General features: G+C 39.6%; 1 protein-coding gene and 1 pseudogene across 2 annotated transcripts in view; one reads left to right on the forward strand and one right to left on the reverse strand.

Annotated features, from left to right (window-relative positions):
* Window positions 1–8,650: 8,650 nt before the first annotated feature.
* Window positions 8,651–9,279, forward strand: LOC105001368 (annotated as a pseudogene).
* A 3,218-nt stretch (window positions 9,280–12,497) lies between these two features.
* The window catches only part of PTGFR (prostaglandin F receptor (FP)), a 66,385-nt gene continuing 55,278 nt past the window's right edge, over window positions 12,498–23,604 (reverse strand). For both annotated transcript variants that reach the window (XM_010857573.1, XM_010857574.1), the window contains exon 3: window positions 12,498–16,233. In XM_010857573.1, coding sequence (XP_010855875.1) covers window positions 15,943–16,233 — 291 coding nt within the window. In that variant the 3' untranslated portion in view covers window positions 12,498–15,942. The remainder of the gene's footprint in view (window positions 16,234–23,604) is intronic.

Genomic DNA, 23,604 nt, shown 5'->3' on the forward strand with positions numbered 1-23,604 from the left:
GACTGTTTGGATCTCCTTGCAGTCTAAGGGACCCTCAAGAGTCTTCTCCAACACCACAGTTCAAATGCATCAATTCTTTGGCACTCAGCTTTATTTATAGTCCAACACTCACATCCATACATGACTACTGGAAAAACCATAGCTTTGACTAGATGGACCTTTGCTGGAAAAGTAATGCCTCTGCTTTTTAATATGCTATCTAGTCTGGTCATAGCTTTTCTTCCAAGGAACAAGCATCTTTTTATTTCATGGCTGCAATCACCATCTGCAGTGATCTTGGAGCCCCCCAAAAATAGTCTCTCACTGTTTGCATTGTTTCCCCATCTATGTGCCATGGAGTGATGGGGCCAGATGCCATGATCTTCATTTTCTGAATGTTGAGTTTTAAGCCAACTTTTTCACTCTCCTCTTTCACTTTCATCAAGAGGCTGTTTAGTTCTTCTTCACTTTATCCATTAATGTGGTGTCATCTGCATATCTGAGGTTATTGATATTTCTCCCAGCAATCTTGATTCCAGCTTGTGCTTCATCCAGCCCAGCATTTCTCATGATGTACTCAGCATAGAAGTTAAATAAGCAGGGTGACAATATAAAGTCTTGACTTATTCCTTTCCCAGTTTGGAACCAGTCTGTTGTTCCAGTTCTAACCGTTGCTTCTTGACCTACATACAGATTTTTCAGGAGGCAGGTCAGGTGGTCTGGTATTCCCATCTCTTTAAGAATTTTCCACATTTTGTTGTGGTCCACACAGTCAAAGGCTTTGGCATAGTCAATAAAGCAGATGTTTTTTTGATATTCTCTTGCTTTTTTGATGATCAAACAGATGTTGACAATTTGATCTCTGTTCCTCTGGATTTTCTAAATCCAACTTGAACATCTGGACGTTCATAGTTCACATACTGTTGAAGCCTAACTTGGAGAATTTTACGCATTACTTTGCTAGCATGTGAGATGAGTGCAATTGTGCGGTAGTTTGAGCATTCTTTGGCATTGCCTTTTTTGGGGATTCGAATGAAAACTGACCTTTTCCAGTCTTGTGGCCACTGCTGAGTTTTCCAAATTTGCTGGCATATTGAGTGCAACACTTTCACAGCATCATCTTTCAGGATTTGAAATAGCTCAACTGGAATTCCATCACCTCCACTAGCTTTGTTCGTAGTGATGCTTCCTAAGGCCCACTTGACTTTGCATTCTAGGATGTCTGGCTGTAGTCACTGATCACACCATTGTGGTTATCTGGGTCATGAAGATTTTTTGGTATACTTCTTCTGTGTATTCTTGCCACCTCTTCTTAATATCTTCTGCTTCTGTTAGGTCCATACAATTTCTGTCCTTTACTGTGCCCATCTTTGCATGAAATGTTCACTTGGTATCTCTAATTTTCTTGAAAAGATATCTAACCATTCTCATTCTATTGTTTTCCTCTATTTCATTGCATTGATTTCACTGCATTGATCACTAAAGAAGGCTTTCTTATCTTTTCTTGCTATTCTTTGGAACTTTGCATTCACATGGGTATATCTTTCCTTTTCTCCTTTGCCTTTTGCTTCTCTTCTTTCCTCAGCTCTTTGTAAGGCCTCCTCAGACAACCCTTTTGCCTTTTTGCATTCCTTTTTCTTGGGGATAGTCTTGATCTCTGCCTCTTGTACAATGTCGTGAACCTCCATCCATAGTTCTCCAGGTACTCTATCAGATCTAATCTCTTGAATCTATACGTCACACCAACTGTATAATCAATCATAAGGGATTTGATTAAGGTCATACCTGAATGATCACTCACCTAGAGCCAGACATCCTGGAATGTGAAGTCAAGTGGGCCTTAGAAAGCATCACTATGAACAAAGCTAGTGGAGGTGATGGAATTCCAGTTGAGCTATTTCAAATCCTGAAAGATGATGTTGTGAAAGTGCTGCACTCAATATGCCAGCAAATTTGGACAACTCAGCAGTGGCCACAGGACTGGAAAAGGTGTTTTCATTCCAATCCCAAAGAAAGGCAATGCCAAAGAATGCTCAAAGTACCACACAATTGCACTCATCTCACATGCTAGTAAAGTAATGCTCAAAATTCTCCAAGCCAGGCTTCAGCAGTACATGAACTGTGAACTTCCAGATGTTCAAGCTGGTTTTAGAAAAGGCAGAGAAACCAGAGATCAAATTGCCAACATCTGCTGGATCATAGAAAAAGCAAGAGAGTTCCAGAAAAACATCTATTTCTGCTTTACTGATTATGCCAAAGCCTTTGAGTGTGGGGATCACAATAAACTGTGGAAAATTCTGAAAGAGATGGGAATGCCAGACCACCTGACCTGCCTCTTGATAAACCTATATGCAGGTCAGGAAGCAACAATTAGAACTGGACATGGAACAACAGACTGGTTCCAAAAGGAGTACGTCAAGGCTGTATATTGTCACCCTGCTTATTTAACTTCTATGCAGAGTACATCAAGAGAAATGCTGGCCTGGAGGAAGCACAAGCTGGAATCAAGACTGCTGGGAGAAATATCAATAACCCCTGATACACAGATGACACCACCCTTATGGAAGAAAGTGAAGAAGAACTAAAGATCCTCGTGATGAAATTGAAAGAGGAGAGTGAAAAAGTTGGCTTAAAGCTCAACATTCAGAAAATGAAGATCATGACATCTGGTCCCATCACTTCATGGGAAATAGATGGGAAAACAGTGGAAACAGTGTCAGACTTTATTTTTGGGGGCTCCAAAATCACTGCAGATGGTGACTGCAGCCATGAAATTAAAAGACACTTACTCCTTGGAAGAAAAGTTATGACCAACCTAGATAGCATATTGAAAAGCAGAGACATTACTTTGCCAACAAATGTCCATCTAGTCAAGATTATGGTTTTTCCAGTGGTCTTGTATGGATATGAGAGTTGGACTGTGAAGAAAGCTGAGCACCAAAGAATTGATGCTTTTGAACTGTGGTGTTGGAGAAGACTCTTGAGAGTCCCTTGGACTGCAAGGAGATCCAACCAGTCAATCCTAAAGGAAATCAGTCCCAAATATTCATTGGAAGGACTCATGTTGAAGCTGAAACTCCAGTACTTTGGCCACCTCATGCGAAGAGTTGACTCATTGGAAAAGACTGATACTGGGAGGGATTGAGGGCAGGAGGAGAAGGGGACGACAGAGGATGAGATGGCTGGATGGCATCACCGACTCGATGGATGTGAGTTTGAGTGAAGTCCAGTGATGGACAGGGAGGCCTTGCATGCTGCAATTCATGGGGTCGCAAAGAGTGGGACACGACTGAGAGACTGAACTGAACTGAACTGAATGGTGTAATGGTTTTCCCTAATTTCTTCAATTTAAGTCTGAATTTGGCAATAAGGAGTTCATGATCTGAGCCACTGTCAGCTCTGGTCTTATTTTTGCTGACTGTATAGAGGTCCTCCATCTTTGGCTGCAAAGAATATAATCAGTCGGATTTTGATATTGACCATCTGGTGATGTCCTTGTGTAGAGTCTTCTCTTGTGTTGTGGAAGAGGGTGTTTGCTATGACCCGTGCATTCTCTTGGCAAACTCTTTTAGCCTTTGACCTGCTTCATTTTATACTCCAAAGCCAAAATTTCCTGTTATTCCCAATATCTCTTGACTTTCTACTTTTGTCCCCTATAATGAAAAGGACATCTTTTGGGGGGTGATAGTTCTAGGTCTTACAGGTCTTCATAGAACCATTCAACTTCAGCTTCTTCAGCATTACTGGTTGGGGCATAGACTTGATTACTCTGATACTGAATGGTTTGCCTTGGAAATGAACAGAGATCATTCTGTCGTTTTTGAGATTGCATCCAAGTACTGCATTTTGGACTCTTGTTGACTATAAGGGCTACTCCATTTCTTCTAAGGGATTCTTGCCCACAGTAGTAGATATAATGGTCATCTGAGTTAAATTCACCCATTCCAGTCTATTTTAGTTCACTGATTTCTAAAATGTCAATGTTCATTCTTGCCATATCCTGTTTGACCACTTTCTTTCTTTCTTTCTTTCTTTTTTACTTTACAATATTGTATTGGTTTTGTCATACATCAACATGCATCCGCCTCGGGTGTACATGTGTTCCCAATCCTAAACCCCCCCTCCCACCTCCCTCTCCATACCATCCCTCTGAGTCATCCCAGTGCACCAGCCCCAAGCTTCCTGTATCCTGCATCGAACCTGGACTGGCGATTCGTTTCTTATATGATATTATACATGTTTTAATGCTATTCTCCCAAATCATCCCCCCCACCCCACCTCCCACAGAGTCCAGAAGATTTTTCTATACAGCTGTGTCTCTTTTGCTGTCTCGCATACAGGGTTGTCGTTACCATCTTTCTAAATTCCATATATATGGGTTAGTATACTGTATTGGTGTTTTTCTTTCTGGCTTACTTCACTCTGTATAATAGGCTCCAGTTTCAATTTGCCTTGATTCATGGACCTAACATTCCAGGTTCCTATGCAATATTGCTCTTTACAGTGTTGGACTTTACTTCCATCACCAGTCATATCCACAACTGGGTGTTGTTTTTGCTTTGGATCCATCTCTTCATTCTTTCTGGAGTTATTTTTCCACTGATCTCCATAACATATTGGGCACCTCCTGACCTGGGGAATTCATCTTTCAGTGTCCTATCCTTTTGCCTTTTCATACTGTTCATGGGGTTCTCAAGGCAAGAATACTGAAGTGGTTTGCCATTCCCTTCTCCAGTGGACCACGTTTTGTCAGAACTCTCCACCACGACCCGTCCATCAGCATGACTCATAGTTTCATTAAGTTAGACCAGGCCGTGTTCCATGTGATCAGATTGGTTAGTTTTCTGTGATCGTGGTTTTAATTATGTCTGCCCTCTGATGGAGAAGGATAAGAAGTTTATGGAAGCTTCCTGATGGAAGAGACTGACTGAGGGGGAAACTGAGTCTTGTTCTGATGGGCAGAGCCATGCCCAGTAAATCTTTAATCCAATTTTCTGTTGATAGTTGGGGCTTTGTTCCCTTCCTTTTGTTTGACCTGAGGCCAAACTGTGGTGGAGGTAATGAAGATAATGGCGACCTCCTTCAAATGGTCCCATGCAGGCACTACGGCACTCAGTGCCCCCAGCCTGCAGAAGGCCACCACCAACCCACGCCTCCACTGGACATGGCTGGACACTCACGGGCAAGTCTGGGTCAGTCTCTTCTGGGGTCACTGCTCCTTTCTCTTGGGTCCTGGTACACAAAAGCTTTTGTTTGTGCCCCCCAAGAGTCTGTTTCCTCAGTCCTATTTAAGTTCTGGTGGCTCTCTGGTGGGCTTAATGGCGACCTCCTCCAAGAGGGCTTATGCCACACCCAGGTCTATTGCACCCGGAGCCCCTGTCCCTGCAGCAGTCCACTTCTGACCTGTACCTCCACAGGAGACCCTCAGACACAGCTCTGGCTCAGTCTCTGTGGGGTCTCTGGGTCCTAGTGTGCACAAGGTTTGCTTGAGCCCTCCGAGCATCTCTGGCAGGTATGGGGTTTGATTCTAAATGTGATTTCGGCCCTCCTACCATCTTGCTGGGACTTCTCCTTTGCCCTTGGGTGTGTGATATCTTTCCTTGGGGGGACCCAACATTCTCCTGTCTATGGGGTTCAGCAGCCAGTTGTAGTTCTGGAGTTCTCACAGGAGAAGATGAGTGCACATGCTCCTACCTCGCCATCTTGCCACATCTTGTTAGAAATGTAAATCTAGTGGTTCCTCCCAAGACCTCCTGCATCAGCCAGTGGAATAGAGTCCAGCAATCTGATTCAGCAAGACGCTCAGGTAAAAAGGGCTTTCCAGGTGGCACAGTGGTAAAGAATCCACCTCCAGTGCAGGAGGCCTGAATGCAGCCTCCATCCCTGGGTCAGAAAGATCCCCTGGAAAAGGAAGTGGCAGCCCACACTAGTATTCTGGCCTGAGAAATCCCATGGGCAGAGGAGCCTGGCCGGTTATGGGGTCTCAAAAGGGTCAGACATAACATATCAAGTAAACAACAGCAAGGTTAAATGAGATCCCCAGGATGAGCCCTAATCCAATATTACAATATTATCCTCATCAGAAGAAGATATTAGACACAGACAAAAGACCACGTGAAGATAAAGGAAACAGACAGGGAGACAGGCTTCATTAGAAATCAACTCTACTGACACCTTGGTCTCAAACTTCTAGCCTCCAGAAATGTGAGGAAATACATTTCTGTTGTTTAAGCCGCCTAGTCTGTGGTGCTTTATTACAGCCCCAGCAAAATAATATACCTCCTAATTAACCCACTTAACCACCTGGAAACTACTGATGGTCATAGAAGACATATGGCAAACAGGAAAAATGGCATTACATAAATATCTTTACTCAAAAAACAATTCAAAGGCTGAGTCCGACTAGTGATAGTGGTATTGTTGAATACTAAGGGTAGTATTACTTTTATTATTGTGTGGTCTAGACCACTGTTTCCCATTCTGAGTTAATAATAGAGGCCAGGTGAGCTAAGTGCAATATTTCAAAAAGACTAGTGGAAATATCCAAGATAAGACTTCAAAAATATAACTTAGAAACAAAATTCTGAAATTACTCTCATGATGTGGGATCTATTAGTTATATATCTGGGATTTAAAAAGAAAAGCTAGAGACCCATTTCACATGACACACAAACATACATTCCATGAAAACTACACAGTTTAAAGATTACAAACAAAACTCAAATTGTAGAAAATGACATAAGGAGATATATTTATAATCTTTGAGGACATAAAGTTTTTCTAAACAAGAAACAAAAGAAGGAATCCATTAAAGGTTCTGCCTAAGTGAAAATGTACAACTCTTATGTGCTGAAAGATACCTTCAGTGCAGAAGAAAGTGGCAGCCTGGTAGAAAAGCATTTGTAGCGAACATAGAAAAGTATCAATACAGGCTATGGACACAATTGTGTCTCCCTCCCACCAAATTCCTATGTTTAAGCCCTATCTCCCAATGTAATGGTATTTAGAGATGGGGCCTTTGGGAGGTAATTTAGTTTTTATTTTTTAATTAATTTTTATTGGAGTATACTTGCTTTAAAATGTTGTGTTAGTTTCTACTGTACAGCAAAGCGAATCACCTATAATACACATATATCCCCTCTTTTTTTAATTTCCTTCCCATTTAGGTCACACAGAGCACTGACTTTCCTGTGCTATAACAGTAGGTTCTCATTTGATGAGGTCCTGAGGGCAAGGTCTTCATAAGGGAATTAGTGCCCTTAGAAAAAGAGACTGGACAGTTTGCTTCCTCTCTCTGCCATGTGAAGACATAGCATATAGGATATAGCAAGAAGATGCCTAGAAGGAGAGCCCTTCCCAGTTAATTGTCTAACACCTTAATCTTGGGCTTTCCTGCCTCCAGAACAGGGAGAAATAAATTTCAATTGTTTAAGCCATCTAGTCTATGGTACTTTGTTAGAGAAGCCCAAGCTGACAAAGATAATATCCTTAATATACACAGTCTTCCTGCAAGTCAAGAAGGAAAAATGAGCATATTAAAAACGGATAAAGGTCAGGAACAGGAAATTTACAGAGGAAGCGCAAATGACTCATAAACGTATAAAAAGTTGCTCATCTTCATTAGCAATGGAAAATGCAAGTAACCTCAAGGATGACTTAAATATAATTTATTTTTTGCCAATCAGATTGGTGACAATAAAAAGATTGCTGTAATACAAAATAGCTGATGTCACGAATAGGGCATCTTCTCTTAAAAGAGGATAGGGGTACACTCCAGAATTTAGCAAATGAGCAGGTCTTAAGCTAGCAATTCCACAAAACACACATACACAAAAATATAAAGGCGTGCATATCAAAATAACATCATTTTAAAAAGGGAAATAACTGAAAACAAAAACAACTTTCCCTCAATAGGAAAATTGTTAATTTAAATTATAGCACACTTATATTATGTAATACTATTTAGCTGTTAACAGTATTCTGAATATATTGACATGGACTACAGGAGATCAAACCAGTCAAGGAAAATCAATCCTGAATATTCACTGGAAGGACTGATCCTGATCCAATACTTTAGCCACTTAATGTGAAGAGCTGACTCATTCGGAAAAAACCTTATGCTGGCAAAGATTAAGGCAGGAGAAGAGGATGACAGAGAATGAGATGGTTGGATGGCATCACTGACTCAAAGGACATGAGTTTGAGCAAGCTCCAGAATTCAGTGAAGGACAGGGAAGCCTGGCATCCTGCAGTCCATGGGGTTGCAAAGAGTTGGACACAACTGAGCAACTGAACGACAAATTGAAATAAAAAAGTGAAGAACACAACAGCATGTCTTGTATGATCTCATTTGTTAAAACTAAAATGACGTAGGTGTGTATTAGTGTAAAATTGTCTCCTTTAACATGGGAAAGGTAGCAACATAACAACAGGTGCAATTTGCTAATTTGGAGTTCTACCAATCAGACATTAAAAATAATTCAGATGAAATTAAATATGAAACTCTAAGATTGAGTTTACATTCAAATCCAAAATACAGTTCCTTCTGATTTCAGTAATTCTACGTCTCTTTTTTATGACTAAGATGCATATAAAACCGATTGGAGGCTGGTAGGGGTGGTGAGGCCTGAAGCAGCTTCTGGAATTTCTGAGCAGCCCTGGTCAGTACAAAATGGACCCAGTAGTCTTGAGTTACATGAACAGGCTCCTGCAAAGTCATCTCACTACTGGATCCTCCAAACTGGCTCAATGACCATGTTACTGGGTTTTCCTTTGAGTACCTTGGCAACAGTCAATTTCATGACTGCTCTGACTGCATCTGCTTCATCAGCCCAGAACTTACTCAGTTCATCAAGTGGCTGTCAACCCAGCAGAGATTACCATGTTCCTTGAACTCTTGGATCTCCCCAAGAGAGTTGTATTTTTAGCCATCAATGATAATTCCAAACATACAGGTGGGGGAACCCACTGGAGGTTGTTGGTTTATCTGCAAGGTAAAAATGGCTTTTTTCATTATGATTCTTATGCTAGCAACTCATTCCATGCAGAGCAGGTGGCAGAAAAACTAGAGGCTTTCTCAGGCAGAAAAGGAAACAAACTGGCCTTTGTGGAAGAGAAAGCCCCTGCTCAACAAAAATAGCTGTGACTGTGGGATGTATGTGATATGTAACACTGAGGCCTTGTGTCAGAACTCCTTTAGACAACAGCCAGAATCACTATTGCAGCTAAATCTCTCCTACATACATCACAAACAAGAGAGAAGAATAGAAAGATCTCGTTGCCAGACTTGCTAAAAATTAGCTGCTGAAATATATTGACTTTTGAAGTCTCTTTTGCCTGTCCCCATGTATTGGATGGCTGTGGTCTCAGTGCCTGAGGGAAGATGCCTGGGAGAGGAAAGCTTAGAATATTTTCTTTCCCCTGAGAGAATGTTGTCCTCTGCACTATCCTAATGGAAAGTTTCACTTTAACCCTAACTTCAGAGCAGTATGTTCTGTGAAGGTGTCTTCAAAATATGCACCAAAACTGATTAATTCCCTTTTGGGCTCCCTCATCCACACTGGTTTATTCCAAAGAAAACAGATTGATCTGTAAAACAAATTAGGAATACGTTACATCTAGAAGCAAGAAGAAAATTATAGAGCAACCAAAAAGCACAACCCACATATTTCAAGAGATCAACTGGCTAGAAGCAGATTAAGACCTAACCTAATTCAAGATCGAAGTATTATCAGTTACTCAGTTCTATGATATCTCTTCCATTCAACAAGCAAAGGCTTTCCCAGCTATAAGCTTTGCCAATACTTGATAAAGATGATGTTAGCCCAGAGTTGCCCATCTGATTCCTGGAGCACTTTCAGTGTGTTGAAATAAATGTCTGTGGTGGACCTCTAGTTTTGCCTCTGAATACTATAAGTTGGCTTATTTTTGAAATATAAAAGAGAAAAAGTGACCTTTCTCAACTTTTTCACTTAATTCAAAATGCAGACAATGTAATTTCTGAAATGTGGAACCAAGAGCAAAAAAGAAATGCTATTCCTTCTAAATTAAAAAAAAAAAAAAAAAAGATGTGTAATTTCACTATTCTTCCACAATCTAGATGAGTAACTAAAAAGTATACTTTAGTAAATATGAGATTTTTGATAATGTAAAAACCATCCAATTATTAATACATTTTCATAATTGCATATCATATCTTTATTATTTTACTTTCAGTTGATATTTTTGCAGGGCAGAAACACAGCTCTGCCAGAAATTCTTTACAATAACTTCCTACAGAATCTTTGAACAAAACATTTGGTATCAGTTCAGTTCAGTTGCTCAGTTGTGTCCGACTCTTTGCGACCCCATGAATTGCAGCACACCAGGCCTCCCTGTCCATCACCAACTCCCAGAGTTCACTCAGACTCACGTCCATCGAGTCAGCGATGCCATCCAGAGGATGGATGCCATCTCATCCTCTGTCGTCCCCTTCTCCTCCTGCCCCCAATCCCTCCCAGCATCAGAGTCTTTTCCAATGAGTCAACTCTTTGCATGAGGTGGCCAAAGTACTGGAGTTTCAGCTTTAGCATCATTCCTTCCAAAGAAATCCCGGGGCTGATCTCCTTCAGAATGGACTGGTTGGATCTCCTTGCAGTCCAAGGGACTCTCAAGAGTCTTCTCCAACACCACAGTTCAAAAGCATCAATTCTTCAGCACTCAGCTTTCTTCTCATATCCATACATGACCACTGGAAAAATCATAGCCTTGACTAGACGGACCTTTGTTGCCAAAGTAATGTCTCTGCTTTTGAATGTGCTAACATTCAGTATACATAAACTTATATCTCAAGATTCCTAAGATTTCAATTTTGCCAGGTTTCTGATTCATTTCATATACTGTCATGTTTGGGTTCAAAATGAAGCGACTTGGTGAAAAAGAAAAGAAATATAGTTTAATCTTGTTCTAGTGCTGTTTTCCTACTTTGGATTTTCTAATAGTTTGATAAAATTCAACAGCAAAGAGTATATTAAGGTATCAAAATATTTTAAAGAGACTGAAAATGCAAATGAAGTCACTCAGTCATGTCTGACTCTTGTGACCCCATGAACTGTAGGCCTACCAGGCTCCCCCATCCATGGGATTTTCCAGGCAAGGGTACTGGAGTAGGGTGCCATTTCCTTCTCCAGGGCATCTTCCCAACCCAGGGATCAAACCCAGGTCTACCTGGTTTGTGGGCAGATGCTTTACGGTCTGGCCATTAATGCAAAGGTAAAAGTAAATTTCAAACATCTTCATTTATTAGAAACACAACTATTTCAGACAATGCTGCAACTAGGCTATTCTTGGAATTGTACAGAATGTTTTACTCCCTGCATTTTTAAAAACCAGGCTTTTCACTTTTTATTCTATGGTGTCATCTAAAATTTCTATTAATTGCGAAAAGCTTGTGGAATATATATGGCATTCATTCTGCTTTATCTTTGTAGATTACAAGATTCTTAAATAAATGAGACCTAAATATTTGTATCCCGTGATGTTTCTAAAAACATTTTTTTTTTTTTTAATTTAAACCTGGTTCCAGTTTGAATCACTTTCACTTTTCACTTTCATGCATTGGAGAAGGAAATGACAACCCACTCCATTGTTTTTGCCTGGAGAATCCCAGGGACGGGGGAGCCTGGTGGGCTGCCGTCTCTGGGGTCACACAGAGTCGGACACGACTGAAGCAACTTAGCAGCAGCAGCAGCAAGAAGTAAATAACGAAAACAACAAAAAACAATTACCTAATATGGAAATCACTACTGCTATCTACCAATTTTTTTCAGCCCTCCTTTGTGATATTTCATAGTATTACACTTACCTGCCCTGCTTGAAGTTAGTGGGGCCATTTTACTTGCTTTGGCCAGAGATGTGTGAGCAAAAGTAATATGTGTCGCTCAAGGTGGAAGCTCTTAGAGCCAGTGCATGATTCATCAGGTTGTTTTTCCCTTTAGCACCACAAACAGCAACATCTAAGATTACTGCTGCTTTGTCCCAAGGTCTCTGAGTGCTCACAGTGGGCAGAGCTCCCCTTCTGAGTGGACAGTATCCACGGGTGAGATACAAACCTTTCTGGATTTATGGCACTGGGACTGGGGGGCTGTTATTATAGGTATACTTGTGCCAGTGTGTTTTGGAGATGATCAAATTCCCACCAGAATTATAACCTACCTGTGTAAGATGAGGCACAGGAAAAAGAAACAAGGCAGATGTCACAGAAAAGTGGACAGGAAAGAGATAGCAAAAGGAAAATAAGCTGAAATCCTTAGTTTAGGTTTCAGGAACCTAAACCCGAAAATTTAGGTTCCAGAGTTCCAAATTTTATATGATCTTCCTAAAAATAACCAGTCCTGATAAACACCAAAAGTTTATTTTTTAGAAATCATTTGTTTGAAGTTTTAAACTAGTCAAAGCACTAAAATGACATGAGTTACATGCTGATGGAAGACACAAAATATACATATCACTATTTACTCTCTTATACAACTCAACAAGTATGAAGAGCATAAAATACATTTATTCACATAACACATTTCATCAACTGTTAAAATATGTCAATGACAAGTTGAAGTCCAACAATATTATTTACCAGGCAGTACAATAGTCTGACCCCCAGTGAAGCAGAAAAATATACACTCCCATCCTTTATAGTCTCACCTTAGACAATTAGTCTTGAGCAATAATGATAATATATATGTGAAGCTTGCACCAAGTTTCACAAAAAGTTCACTTCATTTACTAAATGATCTTACTTGGACTCTGAACTCAGGTTAGGCACAAAACTAAAGCAGGTTTATCATTTTCATACTGAAAATGATCAAACAAGATCATTTGTTTTATAAGACAGATATATCTATGTATATGTGTGTGTTAACTTAGTATTTTTCACTTCAGCAACAACAGATAATTGAAGCAACTTTCTGCTTTTATTAAAAAAAAAATGTTTAAAGAACATATTTCTATCACCTAGTTAAACCCATCAGTAAAAAGTCTGATATTTTAGGATATACTTAAAGCTAATTATGGAACAGCACTATCTCTCTGTACCCCTAAACACATCTGCTGGGGTTTTGTAGTCTCATTTTTTAAAAGTTCACTAACATTAGAAAAAGCCTGCTATTTTCAAGTAATCTGCCTAGAAAAATATAATCCCCTAGAAATAATGTAATCAAATTGTATATGAAGTTGCTTGGATACTATTTTATCCAATGAGAAGGGAAAATCAGGAAATTCTGATGGTCTAATGATAAATTTTAAAGTAGACTGTAAAACTTTAAAAGTGGTAAGCTTCCTGAACACTATTTCCAGTCATTTGAACAAATATCCTTCCCCTTTGAACAAATATATGAAAGTTATTAGCAGATGCTCTACTTTATTATTCATTATACAATAAATTGTCAAACCACATGGAAATACATATAATAACAGAAATAAAATTCTGAAGTCAGATATGCATATTGTTGCACTCATTTCATTTCATTTTCTGTGGACAAAAAAGCCTAACACAATGTAAGCACACATATTCTGTGACTATTTTTTTTCCCCCAATTTTTGGTGTTTATTTCTTGAGTTTAACAGCATCATGAAACCAATTTAGTTGCTCTAAACCTAAGCTCAGAAAATAGAGATAACCCTTCCAGGATGTGCAGAGAATGACTGCCCTGTCACTCCCCAAAATCTTGCATGCTAAGCTCATGCAGTCCTATACATGGCCATGTCACAATATCTCCTCAACACAGACACGCATGACCAGAGCGACATCATAGCAAGAGAAACAATTTTGTCATTTGTTTTCTCAAGGAGAAAAGGCCTAAAACTGAGGTTTTCTCCTCCACAGATCTCCTAGATCAGGCTCTATGGGCACTAGTCACTGCAGCATCCCAACCAGCCTGAGGAGAAAGGATGGAACTTTGCTTCCTTCTACTTCAGCTCACAGAACACCAACACTCTCTCAAGGAACTCTAGGAAATACGTATCTCCTCTAAACCATCAATTAATTCTTTTAGTCTTTAAGTGCTCCTAAAACATGTGAGAACATTTATGTAATATAACAGCAATCACAAATTGCAATGGCTTTTTAAAAAGTATATACACTGGAGATAGATAGATAGATCTTAAAATAACCAACATGTAGTTGTCAGCTTAAACTAAAAGCACACAAAACCTTTGCACTTCCATGCTCATTTGCACCAAGATATCCTTTCCAGTAGTTCAATTTGGCAAGTATCAAGCATCTACTATGTGCTCTATATGTGAATGACCTAACTTGGTGTGATTCATCATTTACTGGTCATAAACTAAGAATATCATATACACCAGTGTGTCTATGCATCTTGCCCTACTTTAAATTCATTGGGGACCAAACAGTTGTCTTTAAATCTTCACTGAGGCTGTTTGCTTGAGCAAACATTCTTCCAGTGTATTCATTACATTAAGCATACATTCTTTTAATGTATTCATTAGAATTTACCAACATTCACCAAAGTAAACAAGAACAAGAACTTTTAAATTACCAGTCAAAAGCAAAAATTTGTAAAAATAGTAATTTAAGTCTAATTGATCTATACAGATTTCCTAGAGAATCTAGTCAGTTTCACAAGGAAGAGTAATATTAAAACAGACCCCAACTAATGAAAAAATGAGTTTTTTATAGAAATGCATTTCCTGAATATAAAGCAGAACTAGCTATCCTCTGCTCTGACAGACTCAGGACATTTTGAATGATTACTAAAATTCTTTGGGTTCAATTACACAAACAAGCAAAGAAAAAAATTTAAGTATTATTTGGAAATTTGGAGAGAGATGTTTATCTTTTGGTTAATCATTATAAGGGTCTCAAAATACCTGGCTAATTGCCAAAGTTCCCCTTGACATTGGTAGTACAGGCTTTGGAAGATGCCATCTTACAGATTTAAAGAATTCCTTTCAACTTAAATTTCTGATGTCCTTGGTGTGTGTGTGAGTATATGTGCGTGTATAAGTGAAAAGAAACACACTAGCTGCAGATGGTTTTTGAATATTTTTCTCTAGAGGCTGTGTTTCTTTTGTTCCCTGACACAGAAATGACACTGTGTCAATGGTTCTCAGGTAAAGCACCTTTACCAATGTTCTCTGCACCCATCACTTAGGGTTTAACTTCTGCTTGTTTGCATTATCCATGGCTGAGTTCCTTAGGAACCGCTACAGTGCAAGTCACCTCTACACCTGCTCACACAGACTTTGTTTCTCTACAAACTATTGACTATACATAAGCATTTTCAGAGGAAATGGTGATTACTTGAAAACTGTGCAAATCTATGACTTAACAAGAATATCTTCAAACAAAAACTGACCTTCATATCAATAAATGCAAGAGTTGTATCTGTCAAATATGACAAAGAAAGGTTCATTCTAAACAGGCTCACAAGACCAGGCAACCTGACAGCCAACCACGTATGTGGAAGTCATTATAAGAAGCCACAATCAATCCCCTGTGACATGACAACGCACGTATTAACTGAGGCTACGTAATGAGGAGTAAAACAGACCAGATCAAAAAAGGGTGCCCCATTTCACTGTGCCTGGTCTGCATAGAGCAGTGACCCCCTAAATGGCCATTTCACTGTTCAGGTAGTAGACCAAATACAGGCTTCAGGCTTCAAGAGAGTCACTCATTTCAAAAGCAACAATAGCACAGATAAGGCCCAAACTGCTTTCGTTTGACTCCTATGGCATTATTTTATCACATTTACCTCCAGTTGACAAAAGCGTGTTAAAATATGTAATTAAACAGCTAATTTAACAAATTTAAAAGCCAAGTCTGACAAAAGTGCCCCCATACTATCTGGGTGAGGGCTGATTTTTCCAGTTAGACTTTCTCTATTTACACAATTAACTGAAGTATTGCCAAAACTTTTTTTTAAATTTGGTCCTAGACCTACACTGATTTACCATCCTATTCAACTAGGTGCTTGTTTGCTGAGTTACTTTCTCTGTAACTGGTAAATCAGAAATAGCAGCAACCTTTAAGGAATTTTTAATGGAGCTAAGCTCCCAAACATGTAAGCTGATGACATGTACTCCACAACAGCGTCTGGTACACACATAGAGGTTCCTAAGGACAGCCTTCCGTAGAAGAATATACACCCAAGGATCTAAGATTTGATTCCATGTTGCCATTCGAAGAGTAAAAAGGGTTCTTTCACAGGAATCCTTAAAATCTTGTATATTCATTCCAATGCTGGCCATTGTCACCTGCAAAACAAACAAAATAGAGAAATCACTTGATAGACAGATTTTTAACTTAACAAACTGCTACATGGTATTTATTTCACTTTCCACAAAGTGATGTTATTTTGCAAAACACCGAGAAAAAGAAATGATAGCAGAATAGCAGAAATAGCAGAAACATTGACATAGACATCTGAATCCTTCGAATTCAAACTGACACCAGAACTACGAAAATGACAACTTATACGGCAAGTCAAATGTGCACAAACAGAATGACCGAAGAGCAGACAAACACTGATCCTAGTTACAGACCTCTTCTTACTTCTGGGAATAGAAAATTCAAAGCCAACATATTTGTAAATCTTGATGAAAAAACTAAAGTTTATTTATGCAAATAGATTATAGATAAGCTAAAGTTTATATAAACTATAGATAAAAGTTTTTAAAATTTTATTTAGAACAGCTATACACTGTCACTAAGTCACGTCTGACTCTTTGCCACCCCGTGAACTGTAGCCCTCAAGGCTTCTCTATCCATGGGATTTCCCAGGCAAGAAAACTGAAGTGAGTTGCCATTTCCTTCTCCAAGAGATCTTCCCAACCCAGGGATGCTATCCATGTCTCCTGCACTGGCAGGTGAATTCTTTACCACAGAGGCACCAGGGAAGCCCTAGCTATAGATTAGAACTGGTCTAAGCATTGAGCCTAGCTTTTACTTCTCAATGAACATTTGCAGAACAAACAAAATGTCTTTGAAAACATCTTGGCTATAAAAACAAATAACGAATAAATGAACAAAAGGTAAAACTGAAAATTTAAGGGGGATTACACTATTATGTCAGCAGGATTGAGAGACAATGTAAAAACCTAAAACCCAAATGGAAACAAACAAACAAAAAAAGTCAAGTCTTCTTGGTCTTCTTGATGGGACATTATCAAGAATAAAATGCTTCAATGTGGCTGGTGATACTTATGGTTAAAGGAGAAATGTCCCTTACCAAAACCCTCATTGTCTACACAACAAACTCCTTAACTGCCTTCTTGATGATGCATCTGACATCCATCTCTATAACCTCATCTCTCCTGCCAATACCCTACGCTCCAACCACAATAAAGGCCTCAACTGTCCCAGATCCACCAGGCCCTTCTGAGCTTTGGCTTGTATGGCTCTCATTTTGAACCTCCACTCGCCATTTCTCTACCTGAAAAACTCCTATCCATCCTTCAAGCCCCATGTCATAATGGGCTCACCTCCATGAAACTTTTCCCAACTTCTCTGAGATGAATTAGCAAGTTGTGCTGCTCCAGCACCCTGTCCCTACTCAGCTGTGTCACATGCCACACTGCATGATAATGTATTATTTACTTGCAAATCTATGATCATCTCTTCTTTTTATTTTTATTTCTAATAGCTGGTACAAAGCTGGTACTTAAGATGTTCTCAGTAAATGGTAAAATGAGCAAAATTATATTATATTTTATTCATTGAGGCTGTTTCTAGAAGAACAGCATCTAGTCATCAGAGAAACATCTGCTCATCCATCACAGTGGTCTGATATTTTGAGGCCTCAGTTCAGTTCAGTTCAGTTCAATCACTCAGTCGTGTCCAACTCTTTGCGACTCCATGAATCGCAGCACGCCAGGCCTCCCTGTCCATCACCAACTCCCCGAGTTCACCCAGACTCACGTCCATCGAGTCAGTGATGCCATCCAGCCATCTCATCCTCTGTCGTCCCCTTTTCCTCCTGCCCCCAATCCCTCCCAGCATCAGAGTCTTTTCCAATGAGTCAACTCTTCGCATGAGGTGGCCAAAGTACTGGAGTTTCAGCTTTAGCATCATTCCTTCCAAAGAAATCCCAGGGCTGGTCTCCTTCAGAATGGACTGGTTGGATCTCCTTGCAGTATTTTGAGGCCTAGAATGTTTCTAAAAGTAAAGGATTACAAGGCGGTTTGTTGCCACTAAAAGAAACAAGATCTTGCAGTCCATGCAGACCCTTTGGGAAATGATTCTTTCCTTTATGGTTCCTCTTGTAGGGGAAAAAGTGATCAAAGTGCAGGTCTAAAGATTCTCTAGCTAATAAAATTGACCAAGTTTCACTGCACAGATAATTAGTCCTCAGACAATAGTCCCTGGGTTACTTCCAGACTCTTCTATCACTTCTCCCCAAGTTAGCTAACAGGATTGAAGAAATAAGCCTATATGAGCCCTGTTTCTCTTAAAAGACAGAAGGGCCAAGGCCCAATTGGCAATTGACTTGAGATACTTTCATTTTATGTTTTTTCTTTACTTATCAAATATTTGTTCATTTGCTGTGTGCCAGGCAATGTGCTAGGCTCTGAGGACACAGCGGCAAATGAAGCAAGTATTGCCTGTCCTTACGAAACTTACAATCTATTTTCTTTGCCTTCTTTTTTTTTTTTTGGACGTGGGGTGGGGAGGAGTGGGTTGAAGAATGAAAGAAGCAATAGGTCTCTTGCCTGATAAATACTAAGTGAATGCAGTTCCTGTTAATGACTACATGTGTTCCTAGAGATCTCAGAGCCCAGCCAAGACATTGCTCTCTGTAGCTGGGAACAAAGATGCTTGGTGCACTTGGATGGAACAGCTGGGCCTAGTTTAGAAACATACAAGCTTAAAATGCTTGAGTTACATGACATTCACTTCTCTGACTTTCCTCCTTCCCTTGCAAACACCAATGTGGTCACCAGCCATGAAAAAACATTGAGTCCTCTGCTGAGGGCAGCCAGTACCCAGGGCTTCCAGCACCGAGGGTTTTTCCAGAATACCAGGGTAGTGGCCAGACACTCCTCACTCTCCCCTTCCTATGACCCCAGCCCCAGCCTGGAAGCGAGGTTGCTCTAGAACCTAGCGTGGGAGAAGCACCAACAGTTACCCACCAAGTGGGTGGAGTATTTATATAAAAGAAAGATCATTAGTATGTTGTTGACAATAGTATATTGTTGAAAATTCAGGACAACCCAAGTATGCAACAAATCATAAATTATGGTAATTTCATGTAGTGGAAGATATGTAAGCTTTCATGTTTGTGATTCAGTCTTATTTTAATATTTATTTTTATTTATTTATTTGGCTGCACTGGGTCTTAGGTGCAGCATACAGGACCTTTTCGTTTTAGGTGTGGCATGCAGGATCCTCTTTAGTTGCTAACTCTCAGCTGTGGCATGTGGGATCTAGTTTCCCAATCAAGGATCTAACCCAGGACTCCTGTATTAGGAGCTCAGAGTCTTAGTCACTGAGCCACCAGGTAAGTTCTCAGTTTTAATTTTTTAAGGCAAGTTACCAAATATATTGACGGTATGATCCCGATTTTGAAAAACTTTATGTAATTTTGTGCGCACATAGAAAAAAAACTAGTGTATTTCGATGATCTTCTTGGTTAACTCTAGATAGTAGAATTGCAGAGGACTTTGATTTTCTCCTGTGCTTTGTCTCTAATTTTTTCTTTGTTAGATTATGAATTGCTTTATAATCTGTACTTTTTTTCCCTCAAGTAATTTGTTGAAATATACAGGCATACCTTGTTGTATTGTGCATACCTTTATTATCATGCTTTGCAGATACTGTATTTTTTTTTTCTACAAATTGAAGGTTTATGGAACCTCGTGTTGTCAGATGACGGTCAGCATTTTTTAGTAATAAAGTATTTTTAATTAAGGTATGTATACACATTTTTTTAAAACATAATGCTATTGCAAAGTTAAGAGCTTACAGTACAGTGTAAAATATAATTGTGTTTGCCCTGGGAACCTAAAATTTCATGACTTGCTCTACCGTGATAGTCACTTTACTGTGGTGGTCTAAAACCAAACTCATGATATCTCCGAGGTTGTTGTTGTTGTCGTTTTAGTTACTAAGTCATGTCCAACTCTTGGCAACCCATGGACTGTAGACTACCAAGGTACTAAGTCTGTGAGATTTTGAGCAAGAATACTAGAGTGGGTTGCCATTTCCTTCTCCAGGGGATCTTCCCAACCCAAGGACTGAATCTGCATCTTTTGTACTAGCAGGTGGATTCTATACCAGTGAGCCATCAGGAGAGCCCTTGATCCCCAAAGTAGGCCTGCACTATTGTGCTAAAGACTCAGAACTAATGTTGATCATTTATGAATGTCTGTGTTTATGTGAGTGGGGTACTACAGAATTGCTGGAGAATTTCAGCCCTGATAAGCCTGATAGAAGGTTGGGAGTTGGGGTAAGAGCAAGAATGTCTACCATTTTCCCCAGGCTCCATCAAAAGTCACTTCACAAACCTTGAAAGCATTCTTCTCTGGCTGGCTCACTGGAACTTGGATTCCAGAGAGTTGTGCATAGATTTTCATCACTCGTGCAGTCTTTCATCTAGTTTCCAAGAGCTACTTGACACATAACTATGCTGTTATTTTCTAAAATATCTTCCTTTAGAGCTTGGCAGGTTATATTCAGTCGTCTTTGTTAAAGATTAGAATTCTAACTGAGAAGTGTAAAGGCCAAGTGTTTGGATGTTCTCTGGAAAAACAAATGAATTAACTTGATACTTCTCAAGACATTGAACATTAAGACAATAGAGAAATAATGAAATCAAAGAAGTATGTGGGCCAGAATGTTTGTGTTCATTGCTAGTTGCAAAGAGCAAAATAGACAGATGATACAATAAGATCTCCACTTATTTGGGCCACATAGTACAATTAACTGTTATGGTAACTGCATATTTTCTAGAACTAACACCAAAAGAAATGACCTTTTCATCTTAGGGGATGGGATGCAAAGGTAGGACGTCAAGAGACACCTGGAGTAACAGGCAAGTTCGGACTTCGAATACAAAATGAAGCAGGGCAAAGGTTAACAGAGCTTTGCCAAGAGAACACACTGGTCATAGCAAACACCCTCTTCCAACAACACAAGAGACAAATCTAGATTTGGACATCACCAAATGGTCAATACCAAAATCAGACTGATTATATTCTTTGCAGTCAAAGATGGAAAAGATCTATACAGTCAGCAAAAACAAGACCAGGACCTAACTGTGGCTTAGATCATCAGCTCTTTATTGCAAAATTGAGACTCAAATTGACAAAAGTAGGGAAAACCCTAGACCATTCAGGTATGACCTAAATCAAATCTCTTATGATTATACAGTAGAAGTGACAAATAAATTCAAGGGATTAGATCTGATAGAAAGCCTGAAGAACTATGAATAACTATTCATAACATTATACAGGAAGTGGTGACCAAAACCATTCCCCCCCCCCAAAAAAAAAAAAGAAAGAAAGAAATGCAAAAAGGCAAAATGGTTGTCTGAGGAGGCCTTACAAATAGCTAAGAAAAGAATAGCAGCAAAAGGAAATGGAGAAATAGAAAGATACACCCATCTGAATGCAGAGTTCTAAAGAATAGCAACGGAGAAGGCAATGGCACCCCACTCCAGTACTCTTGCCTGGAAAATCCCATGGATGGAGGAGCCTGGTAGGCTGCAGTCCTTGGTGTCGCTAAGAGTTGGGGACGACTGAGCAACTTCATTTTCACTTTTCACTTTCATGCACTGGAGAAGGAAATGGCAACCCACTCCAGTGTTCTTGCCTGGAGAATCCCAGGGACAGGGGAGCCTGGTGGGCTGCCATCTATGGGGTCGCATGGAGTCAGACACGACTGAAGTGACTTAGCAGCAAAGAATAGCAAGGAGAGATAAGAAGCCATCTTAAGAGAACAGAGCAAAGAAACAGAGGAAAACAATACAATGGGAAAAACTAGAGATATCTTCAAGAAAAATAGGGGGTCTACCAAACAGGAAGGCTTGGCTTTGGAGAAGCAATCTGAAAATTCATCCTCTGCAAATAGAATGAAAAGGAAGTTTCCAGACTCTGTGTATAAGCACTCAGAGTACTTTTGCTGATGAGCTATTTCAAGACCTTTGGCTGAACACTCAGCTAAAATACTGAAACACAAGGAGGAGCTAAGATGGCGGAGGAGTAGGACGGGGAGAACACTTTCTCCCCCACAAATTCATCAAAAAAAAACATTTAAACGCTGAGTAAATTCCACAAAACAACTTCTGAATGCCGGCAGAGGACATCAGGCACCCAGAAAAGCAACCCAAGTCTTCGAAAGGAGAGAGAAGAAATACAGCTCCACCCACTAGAACACCGACACAAGCTTCCCTAACCAAGAAACCTTGACAAGCCACCTGTACAAACCCACACAAAGCAAGGAAACGCCACAATAAAGAGAACTCCACAAACTGCCAGAATACAGAAAGGACACCCCAAACTCAGCAATTTAAACAAGATGAAGAGACAGAGGAATAACCAGCAGATAAAGGAACAGGATAAATGCCCACCAAACCAAACAAAAGAGGAAGAGATAAGGAATCTACCTGATAAAGAATTCCCAATAATGATAGTGAAATTGATCCAAAATCTTGAAATCAAAATGGAATCACAGATAAATAGCCTGGGGACAAAGATTGAGAAGATGCAAGAAAGGTTTAACAAGGACCTAGAGGAAATAAAAGAGAGTCAATATATAATGAATAATGCAATAAATGAAATTAAAAACACTCTGGAGGCAACAAATAGTAGAATAACAGAGGCAGAAGACAGGATTAGTGAATTAGAAGATAGAATGGTAGAAATAAATGAATCAGAGAGGATAAAAGAAAAACGAATTAAAAGAAATGAGGACAATCTCAGAGACCTCCAGGACAATATTAAACACTACAACGTTCGAGTCATAGGGGTCCCAGAAGAAGAAGACAAAAAGAAAGACCATGAGAAAATACTTGAAGAGATAATAGTTGAAAACTTCCCTAAAATGGGGAAGGAAATAATCACCCAAGTCCAAGAAACCCAGAGAGTCCCCAACAGGATAAACCCAAGGTGAAACACCCCAAGACACATATTAATCAAATTAACAAAGATCAAACACAAAGAACAAATATTAAAAGCAGCAAGGGAAAAACAACAAATAACACACAAGGGAATTCCCATAAGGATAACAGCTGATCTTTCAATAGAAACTCTTCAAGCCAGGAGGGAATGGCAAGACATACTTAAAGTGATGAAAGAAAATAACCTACAGCCCAGATTACTGTACCCAGCAAGGATCTCATTCAAATATGAAGGAGAAATCAAAAGCTTTATAGGCAAGCAAGAGCTGAGAGAATTCCACACCATCAAACCAACTCTCCAACAAATGCTAAAGGATCTTCTCTAGACAGGAAACACAGAAAGGCTGTATAAACTCGAACCCAAAACAATGAAGTAAATGGCAATGGGATCTTACTTGTCAATAATTACCTTAAACATAAATGGATTGAATGCCCCAACCAAAAGACAAAGACTGGCAGAACGGATACAAAAACAAGATCCCTGTATATGTTGTCTACAAGAGACCCACCT

This window comes from Bison bison, unplaced genomic scaffold (assembly GCF_000754665.1).
Source record: "Bison bison bison isolate TAMUID 2011002044 unplaced genomic scaffold, Bison_UMD1.0 scf7180017864382, whole genome shotgun sequence".
Classification (NCBI taxonomy): domain Eukaryota; kingdom Metazoa; phylum Chordata; class Mammalia; order Artiodactyla; family Bovidae; genus Bison; species Bison bison.